Source organism: Dermacentor variabilis, chromosome 3 (genome assembly GCF_050947875.1).
Source record: "Dermacentor variabilis isolate Ectoservices chromosome 3, ASM5094787v1, whole genome shotgun sequence".
NCBI classification, from domain to species: Eukaryota; Metazoa; Arthropoda; class Arachnida; order Ixodida; family Ixodidae; genus Dermacentor; species Dermacentor variabilis.
Genome location: NC_134570.1, coordinates 89,625,468 through 89,637,066, shown reverse-complemented (window position 1 = coordinate 89,637,066; position 11,599 = coordinate 89,625,468). Strand labels below are relative to the sequence as shown.

General features: G+C 50.5%; 1 protein-coding gene across 1 annotated transcript; it reads left to right on the top strand.

The window, feature by feature from the left end:
- Window positions 1-4,959: 4,959 nt before the first annotated feature.
- On the top strand, window positions 4,960-5,719 carry LOC142574043 (uncharacterized). The gene has a single exon (XM_075683221.1). The coding sequence runs from the start codon at window positions 4,983-4,985 to the stop codon at window positions 5,625-5,627; it is 645 nt and encodes a 214-aa protein (XP_075539336.1). The 5' UTR covers window positions 4,960-4,982; the 3' UTR covers window positions 5,628-5,719.
- Window positions 5,720-11,599: the final 5,880 nt, after the last annotated feature.

The window sequence follows — 11,599 nt, the reverse complement described above, 5'->3', positions numbered from 1 at the left end:
GTCACTCCGTTTCTACTCCTAAGGGCAGAGCCCTATGGGTCCACATACAAGACCACAGACTCACATTATATAATGACATCGATGCACCAACCAGGCTAGGCAATAGCGTAGCTATGGACACCTCCCTCGATCTTACGCTTACACACAGAATCCATCACGTCACATGGCACAACTCACAAGTTAACCTCGGCAGCGACCATTACATCATTACCATCACACTACAATTAAAACACAAACCCTTTGCACCCAAACGCCTCAGCCTTACCATTTGGGACAATTTTCGAGAGGCCCGCCAGATATCCGCTCCAACAAACATTCAAGACATTTCAGAATGGGTTCAGCAACTACATTCAGACGCCCAGACGCACACTACCACTCTGCCCCCCGAAACCGCTCTCACTACGGTTGATTCCAAACTTCTACACATGTGGGAAGCCAAACAGTCCCTTCTCAAAAGGTGGAAGAGGCAACGGTTCAACCGAAAACTAAGACTCAGAATTGCCAAATTAGACCTCCAGATCCAGGAGTACGCCACACAACTGGCCTGCCAGCAGTGGGGCCAGGTATGTGAAAGCATGCATGACAACCTCGATAACAAGCGCACATGGCAGCTCTTGCGACACTTATTAGACCCTACCACATCGCGCACACACCACAACCATAGCATAAACAAACTGCTACATGCACACAAAAACAACCTCAACGGATTCTTCGATGACCTCCGCCATAAACATCTGCCTTCCGCTCAGAAGTATGACATGCCGAAATATACTGGCGAACACAACGACCTACTTAGCACCGCTATCACGGAAGCAGAGGTTCGCCATGCCCTCGCCACCCTGCGCACAATGTCAGCACCAGGCCCCGACCTTATTAACTATATAATACTCCGCAATCTAGACGACAACTCTGTCACAGCCATCACGGCGTACTTCAATCACTGCTTTGACACTGGCACCCTCCCTAGTTCGTGGAAAGATGCCAGGGTAATTTTTATCCCAAAGCCAAACAAACCACTCAGCACTTCTAATCTCAGCCTATATCACTAACCTCTTGTCTAGGTAAAACACTTGAACACGTCATCCTCAACCGACTCAGTAAATACATGGAGGACAACAATCTTTATCCATCAGAAATGGTAGGCTTTCGAAAATCTCTCTCATGACAAGATATCATGCTTCGAATTAAGCATGACATCATTACGCCCAATAGCAGTCTAGATACGCAAGCAATTCTCAGTCTGGACCTCCACGGAGCCTTCAATAACGTTTCACATTCCGCCATCCTCCGAAAGCTTAATCTCATTGGGGTTGGCGGAAAGACATGTGACTACATATGGACCTTCTTATCCAACCGTACCGCAACGATACACATAGGCACAGAGCAATCCATTTCATACGCTTTAGGTAGCTACGGCACGCCCCAAGGCTCAGTGCTGTCCCCTTTTCTTTTTAATCTTTCTATGATGCCGATGGCGCAAGCATCGCGGTCTATTCCCGATCTCAAGTTTTCACTCTACGCCGATGACATCACTCTTTGGACGACTGGCGGCTCCGATGGAGAGATTCAAGACACTCTACAGGCCGCAGCAGACGCCGTCGTGGCTCATGCCGGGGCTATGAATCTCACATGCTCCCCTCAAAAATCCGAGCTGCTACTTCTGCCATCCCACCGGGGGGCCGGAAAACACATGTCTAGTATAGAGGTAATCCTAAACCACATCCCCGTTACTAGAGTGGACAGGCTCCGGGTGCTCGGTTTACACATTCAAAGCAACCGGCTCAACACATATACCCTACATACACTCCACACCGCAGTCGATCACACCCTGCGTCTTCTATGGCGAGTCTCCAATAAACATGGCGGACTAAAGGAGGCCGAACTTCTCCGCTTGATTCAGGCCTTCGTTATCAGTAAGATTACATTCGCAACACCATATCTACATTTCCTTAAATCAGAATCAAATAAGATCGACACTCTTTTACGCAAAATATATAAATACGCTCTGGGGGTCCCTATACGTACCTCCACTGAAAGGCTAATGCTTACTGGAACTTTCAACACACTTACAGAATTCACAGAAGCCCACCTCACATCCCAACATAGCAGACTTTCTAACACTGCAACAGGTCGACACATTCTACAAGCTTTTTCTATCACTCCGGCACCCATCATCAAGATTAAATACACCATTCCACATCACATACACGAGAACCTCTGCATCCCCCCACTTCCTAAAAACATGCACCCTGTGCATCACAAACAGCGCAGGAGGCAGCGAGCAAAGGCTCTCCAAAAACAATTCTCCACCTCTAAAGACGTGCTCTGTGTTGATGCCGCCGAATATGGGAACAGAACTCATTACGCAATATCAGTCATTAACTCTCACGGCCAGGTCGCTGCGGCCGCCTCCATTCCTGGCTCTTCTTCGGAGGAGACGGAGGAAGCGGCCATAGCCCTGGCCCTCACAATTCCAAATTCATCAGTTATCGTTAGCGACTCCAAAGTAGCCATACATAACTTCAGAGCGGGTAGGGTCTCTAAGCTAGCCCTTTCTCTCCTCTTGGCCCATCCTTTCCATCAAACTGTGGCATTAATCTGGACTCCCGCGCATGCGGGCCTTGCCGGAAACGAGGCGGCTCATGCCAGTGCCCGAGGATTTACAGTCCGGGCTCAGGCATCAGATGTGTCGGACCTCGCCACGGAGGAGGCGCCGTCTACAACGCGGGATCGACTTATTACTTACCACGACATCTGCACACACTACCGATTAGACCGCTTAACCTTTCCGCCACTCATGGGCAAATCCCCGCGTAGGTGTGAAGTTCTGTGGCGACAGCTGCAGACTTGCACCTTTCCGTCTCCTTACCTCCTCCACCGCATTCATCCCGCCATTTACCTTTCTCCCTCTTGTAAATTCTGTATCTCTCCCAGGGCAGACTTAAACCACATCATGTGGGGGTGCCCTAAGCAGCCCCTTCCCCCTTTCCTCAAGCAATAAATATCTAATGAGGAGCAGTGGGAGGCTGCCTTGCGCAGCTCCAGGCCCGATCTTCAGGAGGCCATCCTGGAGTGGACTGAGAGGATAAAGGAGGCCTACTTCAAGTAGTTCCTCCTCCCACCCTCTATTCCATTGCCCCCTTCCCTTTAAAGAGGGATAAATAAAGTTTTTCATCATCATCATCATCCCGGTTCATGCAGTACGTGTAGTGACCTTCATCTGTGCGCCATCCGCACACTACCCGTAACCGAAGTCGTAAAGGCGGCGAATTCCGTCGGCTACGTGAGACGGTCGGTTTGTCGCTGTGCGCGAGAGAAGGGGGGAACGTAGCGTCCTGGCGTGCGCCGGCTTTCCAGCACATGCAAACTCTACATTTGCACTGCGTTATGGTAGCTGCATGCAGGCTGTTTTACAACACACGTGCAAATAGAAAATTCGCGGCGCTTTGCGACGAAACCTGCGTCAAGGGCGGGAGATAAACATGCACCTTCCGTTCAGCGTGCTAACACGAAGGAGCTCGCAGTAAATCAAAATCCAGGTTTGGGGAGTTCGTGTGTACGCTCCTTGTGTACGCAAACACTGACGGCACGGCGCCGGGCCTTAGACGAGCCGACTGGACTGGCAAACCCAACGCACGTTTTAATGATAAATTCTCGTGATAATCGTCGTCACGGAAGTGGTTGGAGCACAGCACTGTTGTTCTTCAGGGCTTGAAATTTTTTCGCTTCACAGCAGCCTCCCACTTCGTTAAAAGCTTCTTGTCTTGTAGGAAGCAATGGAAGACAACATCGTCGCGACCGCTGGTGCTCGTGCAACCGTAGGCTGCACAGAAAGCCGGCATGATCGGCTCACCACTTCAGTTGATGCTGCGCACGTTGATTACCACTCTACAACCCGCCGCGGTTGCTCAGTGGCTATGGTGTTAGGCTGCTGAGCACGAGGTCGCGGGATCGAATCCCGGCCACGGCGGCCGCATTTCGATGGGGGCGAAATGCGAAAACACCCGTGTACTTAGATTTAGGTGCACGTTAAGGAACCCCAGGTGGTCGAAATTTCCAGAGTCCTCCACTACGGCGTGCCTCATAATCAGAAAGTGGTTTTGGCACGTAAAACCCCATAATTTTTTTTACCACTCTACATATGCGCAGACGCACCAACAAAGGAATGCAGGGTCGATCGAAGCAGATTACAATGGCACGCACGCAGAAACAAGCACGGTCAGGCACGGTCGCGCAGGCTGCGAAGGAACAAAACACTAGAGTTGACGTCTCAACACCGCGGTTTGCGGTCTCCGCTCGCATCGTCAGCTTCAGCAGCAGCGCGCGGCATTCGACGGGTGGCGGAGCTACAGCGCAATTTTAACCGACGATTACGTCGCTCCTGATTGAAAAAAAACCCAAATTTTACCTACATGGTTTATAAGGTTCCCGCATCCGTATATGAGAGTCTTATTGAATTCGACAGACTCTTCAGCTTCCCTTTAAGTCATGGATCACCATTACGTCGCAACTCTTTGAGGTTTGACACGATGTGTACGCATTTCTCTCACATTTACCGCTAAATTGCTCATTTTTTCATTAACAAATAAACAAAAGTAGTACAGGTGAAGAAGCAATAGCTAAAGTCTCCTCAAATGTAGCATCGTAGTGCAAGAGGCAATATATGACAACTGACGCCGCAAACGTCATGTCTTGAAACACATACTCATATATTAGAGACCTGGTTAGTCATGTACAGTGCATGATTTCTGAATGTGTGCTGAGCCAACAGTGTCTTAATCAAATAAAGATGACAGTTCCTTATCTTAAAGGTCCAAGGGAAAGCTTGCGTTGATGCATGATATTTTTTACTGTGGTGTCTAATAGGGGAAATACTCAGCCAAAGAAAACCATTGAAGCTGTCTGCAGTGCGATAGGATCTGATTCGTACTTATCATGGCGCGGGCTTGTAGGGGATGCTAGCCTTCTTGCCAAGCGGCAACATGATGGCACCGGGAGCTCCAGTGCAGGGCTTCTACCCAACCAACCTCTGGGTGGCGCCAGGAGCTTCGATGCAGGGCTTCTACCCAGGCGGCGGCATGATGGCCCAACCAGGAGCCCAGAGGCAGGGCTTCTACCCAGCCGGCGGCATGATGGCCCCACCAGGAACACAAGGGCAGGGCTTCTACCCAGGCGGCGGCATGATGGCCCAACCAGGAGCCCAGGGGCAGGGCTTCTACCCAGCCGGCGGCATGATGGCCCCACCAGGAACACAAGGGCAGGGCTTCTACCCAGCAGGTGGCATGATGGCCCAACCAGGAGCCCAGGGGCAGGGCTTCTACTCAGCCGGCGGCATGATGGCCCCACCAGGAACACAAGGGCAGGGCTTCTACCCAGCCGGCGCCATGATGGCCCCACCAGGAGCCCAAGGGCAGGGCTTTTACCCAGTCGGCGGCATGATGGCCCAGCCAGGAGCCAAGGGGCAGGGCTCCTACCCAGCCGGAAGTATGGGGACACCAGGAGCCCCGATGGCGACTGGCGGCAGTGCGGTCGCTAACGCGCAGAGTAAAGCAGACGCCGCCTCGCCCTCGCCTGCAAAACCTCGCCACCACAAGGGCTCTGTCGCCAACAAACCGCACGCCAACTAGCCACGCAGCACTTACTAAAAGGCGCGCGCCAAGAAACCGGCCTAATATGCGCAAGCCTTCTCACGCTGCGTGTGCGTGCAAGTTAAATTTAAAACGCCTGCGTGGCCATAAAAACCACCATTGCTCTGTCTACTTTCATTCGTGCTATAGTATTGGTGCAAGCTATATATATATATATATATATATATATATATATATATATATATATATATATATATATATATATATATATATATATATATATATATATGCAAGTGTACACCGTAAGATATTATGCGCTCATTCGAATAGCCGTTTCAGTTGGCGATGTTGTTGCCCGACGCCGCCGCCGGTGTCCGTCGCAGCTATGTCAAGGCTCCTGCGCATTACGAGGGATTGACCAAGGGAACGTTGCATTCCCATGAGGGAGAAAAAGAAGCTTAAGGAGATATATTAAACGCTTGATTAAATCAAGCAGGCAAAGGTGACTGTCACCGCCCCGTTTTAAAAGGGATACCAGTAAATCCTATTCATCATCACCATTATCGTATCGTGCCACCTGTCACGCGATGTGAGATGCACGCCGCGTCGATGCGTGCGCACTTTGCATTGCAGTTGCACACTATTGCCTAAGGTTGCACGTCATGCAGCATTTGCATAAGCAACGGTACAAGGTAGTTTTTGTTTAATATCAATCATGTATACGGCACCTACCCACTAGTGGGAATCGGCCAAGAAATGGATCGATTCTCTTGAGGAAGCAAAAGAATAAATAGATTTACAGAAAAATGCTAGAATAAAAAACACATATAGCAAAACTGATTAGATCCGGCAGGCTAGGTGACCCTTTGCCAGCGCCCTGTTTCAATCGGTATGCCAATAAATCAGCAGCAGCAGCATCATGAGCATCGAGTTGTGTCACTTGCCGCGCGATGTAACATGCGCGTTGCCTAGCCTCAATACGTGCAAACTTTGCATTGCAGTGGTGTTGTACTCCACCAGGTCTCCAGACATGTAGCAAGACTCTGTTAACTCAAGCTGACTATTTGTCACCGTGACTGACTATTTGCCATAGGTGACTATTTGTCACCCCCCTAGTTTCGAAGGCGATGCCAATTAACCACCATGATCATCAGACGCATAGTATCGTGCCATGGGTCAAGGGATGTGACATGTGAGCCTTGTAGTGTCGATACTTGTGTTTGTTCGTTGGTACACTTCATGGCGCCACCTCAGAAGGTACGAACCGTTGTTGTAGAAGCGAATTGTAGAGCTACGCACGCAGCTACAACCAGGCAACGTCGGACCCAGCAGACCGCTGTGCAGAGAGCAGAACAAGCCGTAGCTCGCGGGCGATATCAGCGGGAAAGTTCAGATCGCTCACATGAAAACGACGCAAAGAGACCGTCATGAATTCCGTCTGGTCCATGCTTCCGAAAATAGAGCTGCTATGATTCGCTTTTCCAGCTTACGCTGTGATTCTGCTGAGTGCTGCGCTAAGCTGTGACCCTTTTATATTACCATGTCAGTAGCAAAGAAATTCTCTAACAAATGCTATCAATACAGAATGTTTCAACCACCATGCGAAGCCCTAAATTATCCACGTATGCGCTACGGAAATAAAACCAGCATAGCATTATTCACTCTTCTCTTGAGGAATTAATGTATGTGTTTTAACGCTAAGTTTTTTTTTGCTCGTATCCTAGGGGCTTTACTCTGCCTGCTTCCATTCCTCATGCCGACAAAAACTACCAGAATCGCTAACATCCCCCATCCCCATTTTGCTTACGTCGCCATGCTCCCTCATTCGGGCCAGGAGATCTCATAGAGAATCAAAATGCATCGGCGCAGCACGTAAGTGAGTAAGTAAAAACTGTACTGAAAATAAATAAAATAAGGCACTATGGTTGGGGTCCCTATTACAAGGCCCCACTGGCATGAGCTTCTCGTTCATGGCCCAGAAGAGTGAACTTGCTCTCCCGACCATTGCCCGTAATCCATGCCTCCCATGGTCTATTCCTCATTAAGGGATGTTGGTGTATTATGCGTTTTCCGTCAACTCATTCAGGAAGTTTTGGGCATTATCACCTGGCCAGGCACAAAGATAATCGTAGATATAGACGTCAAGGGGGCGTTTGCTAATGCCTGCCACACTAGAAGAACTTTATTAAAAGCATCCTGAGAAGCTCCGCTCCTTAGGGCGACACAGCGGGCCGCTCCCACGTGGGGACAGTATGGCCTAACCTAACCGTCGCATCGCAGGCTCTCTGGACAGGCCAAAGCTGACGATGGTATTCCCAGCACTTGATGACCGAGTTCCACTTCTGTTCAGAGATGTCGTTATCCTCTCGTAACGAGGGCCCGAGCATGTGATATAAATTGGATGTCCCCCCGCAGTTAGGACACCGTGAGCTAAAAACGTCCAGGAATAAACAGTGCATGAAGGCCAGACTAGGATAAGAACTAGGCTGAAGCATCCTGAGGATTACATCTTGAGGTCTTGTGAGTTTTATATGTGCTGAAGGAAATATTCTTCTCTCCAGATAGAAATGTTTTGTGAATTCACTAAAGCTTAACGTAGTGTCCAGGAATCCTTGGGCATTGGAATGTGACTAGGCTCCTCCTCCCGCGCGAAGTGTTATTACGCGCGCCTTGGAGTGGGCAATGTCATTGAGATTGGTCAACAACAAAAATTAAATTATGGGGTTTTACTTGCCAAAACCACTCTCTGATTATGAGGCACGCCGTAGTGGGAGACTCCAGAAATTTCGACCACCTGGGGTTCTTTAACGTGCACCTAAATCTAAGTACACGGGTGTTTTCGCATTTCGCCCCCATCGAAATACGGCCGCCGTGGCCGGGATAGATTGGTGAACAAGTCGAGTACTTCTTACAAGTTTGATTGCGCAACATTTTGACGAGACACACAGAAGAGAAACACAGACCACTGAGCGCTCTTCTCTTGTTTCTCTTCTGTGTGTCTCGTCAAAATGTTGCGTAATCCAACCTCTAATATGCTATACCAACACGCCCAGTCTTCAACTTTGTCGAGTACTTCACTATGATAAAAAAAAATCAGGAGATTTTAAACGACGCAATGTAAATAAGTTTCCTTCAAAAGAGTATTGTGTCTCCCCTTTGCGGTGGTTTGTCGATTTCCCTGTTGAAAAAAAAGTCGCACGTTCGGCCGAAAGGCGAACCACCGATTGCGATAGCAAATTAGTATAGAGTGCTATATGAAGTAAGGATACAGTAGCTCTATCTGCTGCATAAACTTGTAAACAATCGCTTACTAAGTTAACTATCACGGTGTATATCACAGCGGATACGAAGCTAGCGGCACTGCGTGCACTCTGGAAAATTCGAAGATTGCTTTGAAGATGAGGCCAGCGCGACTGCGCACTTTGGCCGCGTCGCAGATCGATTTCGAGATACGGCGCCTGCACGGCCGGGCCGTAAACAGCATGAATAAAGCTAAGAGTTAGTGACATAATTTCACCTCGCCGCTGCCGCTGCTGCGAGGAGCATGCCAGGAGGCAGGAGAAAAGGTCTGTGTCTCCCAATTGGTTGAGCACCGTCACGCGGTATTTTTCGCGCGGGAGGAGGAGGAGGAATAAACTTTTATTGTAGAACCAGCACTTTATGATGGCCGGGCCTAAGCCTCCCACGAAGGGACGTCGAGGGCTTGCCTCGCCGCCGCCTCGCGGGCGTGCTGGGTCGCCCAGGTTTGGTCGTTGAGGGCGGAGCTCCGCAGAGCCTCATGCAACCTCGACGAGAGAGTCGTGGTGTTAGTCTGGGTGTACTGTGCTGGGCACTCCCATAGCATATGCGGAAGCGTAGCCGGGTGAATTCCACAGCACCGGCAGTTGGGGGTAGTGTAGACGTCCGGAAATATAAGGTGGAGGTGGGCGGGTGAAGGGTACGTGTTTGTTTGTAGTAGACGCAGGGTGGTAGCCTGCGCCCGGCTGAACTTTGGGTGAGGCGGGGGGAAGATTCGGCGACTGAGGTGAAAGGCCTTAACGAGATCGTTATAAGTTGTCAGACTGTCTCTGGTGTCCAACTCATCTCCAGTGACTCCGGCGCGGTTGACTAGACCTCGCGCAATGGAATGGGTGACCTCGTTGAGATTGGGGAGGTGTGGGTGGACAGGGCCCGCATGGGCCGGGATCCATGTTAGGGAGATTATGCTGTCTTTAGAGTGTGGTGCCTGGCAGAGGATGCGAAGAGCTTGGGGAGAAATACGGCCTTTGCTGAAGTTAGTAACGGCTGAGCGAGAGTCACACACTATGGTGTGACAGGTGGGATCTAAAGTGGCCAGGGCGATGGCCACTTCTTCAGCCGTCTCGGAAGTGGGGGTAGTGACGCTGCAGGCGTGGTGTAGGGCTCCATCGCGTGTGGCGACGGCCACAAATCTTGTGCCATGGGAGTATTGGGCTGCATCAACAAATGTGACGCAAGATACGCGGGCAAGGGCTTTTATGATAGCTCCGGCCCGAGGTTGGCGCCGGGCCCTGTTATATTCAGGGTGCATATTTCTAGGGATAGGGTCTATGTAGATCCAGCTACGGATGTCGGTCGGGATCGGTTGTTTGGGGCCCTGTTGCTGATGGTAGGTGAAGCCAAGCATGGACAGAATAAAGCGCCCCGTTTCAGTAAGGGTGAGCCGTTCAAGCTGAGAGCGTTGTTGGGCTTCAATGAGTTCGGAAAGGTTGTTGTGAACTCCCAGTTGGTTGAAGAGTTCAGTGCTGGTGCAATGCGGGAGCCCAAGTGCTTGCTTGTAGACCCCTCGTATGAGGGTGTCGAGCTTGTTTTGCTCAGCCCGGTACCCGTTGAGGTACGCAGCAACGTACGTAATGTGGCATATGACAAAGGATTGGACGAGTCGCAGAAGGCTTTCTTCTTTGAATCCTCCTCGTCGGTTAGATATACGTATAAGAAGTCGTAGGGTGTTTTGCGATTGGACACAGATCTTGTTGAGAGCCAAGGCGTTGGAGCCGTTGGTAGAGATGGTGAGACCAAGAACCCGGATACTAGGGACGTGTGGGATAGGACTGCCATCTTGAAGGCGTAGGGTGATGGCGTCACAGGGTCGGTGATCAGATTGGTGTTTGGGAGGGCGACCCCGCTGAATGGGCTTGTATAACAGAAGCTCCGATTTAGCCGGCGAACAGCGCAGTCCGGTCCCTTGGAGATAGGCTTCAACCGTGTCAATCGCTGTTTGGAGGGCTGATTCCACTTGACCATCACTGCCTCGGTACGACCAGATGGTGATGTCGTCGGCGTAGATGGTATGGTTGATATCGTCGACTTGCTGTAGGTGCTTGGCAAGGCCAATCATGACTAAGTTAAAGAGCATGGGAGAGATAACTGAACCTTGCGGGGTGCCTTTGCTGCCAAGGGGAAGCTGGTCTGATCGTAAATCCCCGGCCGAGAGGGTAGCCGTGCAATTGGAGAGAAAGTCACGGATGTAATTGTAGGCTCGCTCTCCCAGGTGGAGGTAGGAGACCTGGTCAAGGATAGCTGCATGGGAAATGCTATCAAAGGCTTGAGTGAGGTCGAGTCCGAGGATGGCTTTCGTGTTACGGGTACGATCGTTTAACACTTGATGTTTGAGCTGCAACATAGCGTCTTGAGTAGAAAGGTGAGGGCGAAATCCAATGATGGTGTGGGGATAGAGAGAGTTGTCCTCGAGGTGACTGTTGATGCGTGCTAAGAAGGCGTGTTCCATCACCTTGCCTACGCATGAAGTGAGGGAGATGGGCCTTAAGTTATTGAGGCTAGATGGTTTGCCAGGCTTTGGAATTAGGATAACGTTGGCAGTCTTCCAGGCGGCTGGAAGGGCACCACTGCGCCAGCAATCGTTGATGTAGTCAGTCAGATGGGACACGGACTCGTCATCGAGATTGCGAAGGCTTTTGTTGGTGACCCCGTCTGGCCCTGGAGCAGAACGACCGTTAAGCTTGCGTAGAGCGGCATGTATTTCAGATACGCTG

What these genes read in the sequence shown, in the direction of transcription:
- LOC142574043 (XM_075683221.1), top strand. Translation starts at nt 4,983, where the DNA reads ATGATGGCACCGGGAGCTCCAGTGCAGGGCTTCTACCCAACCAACCTC.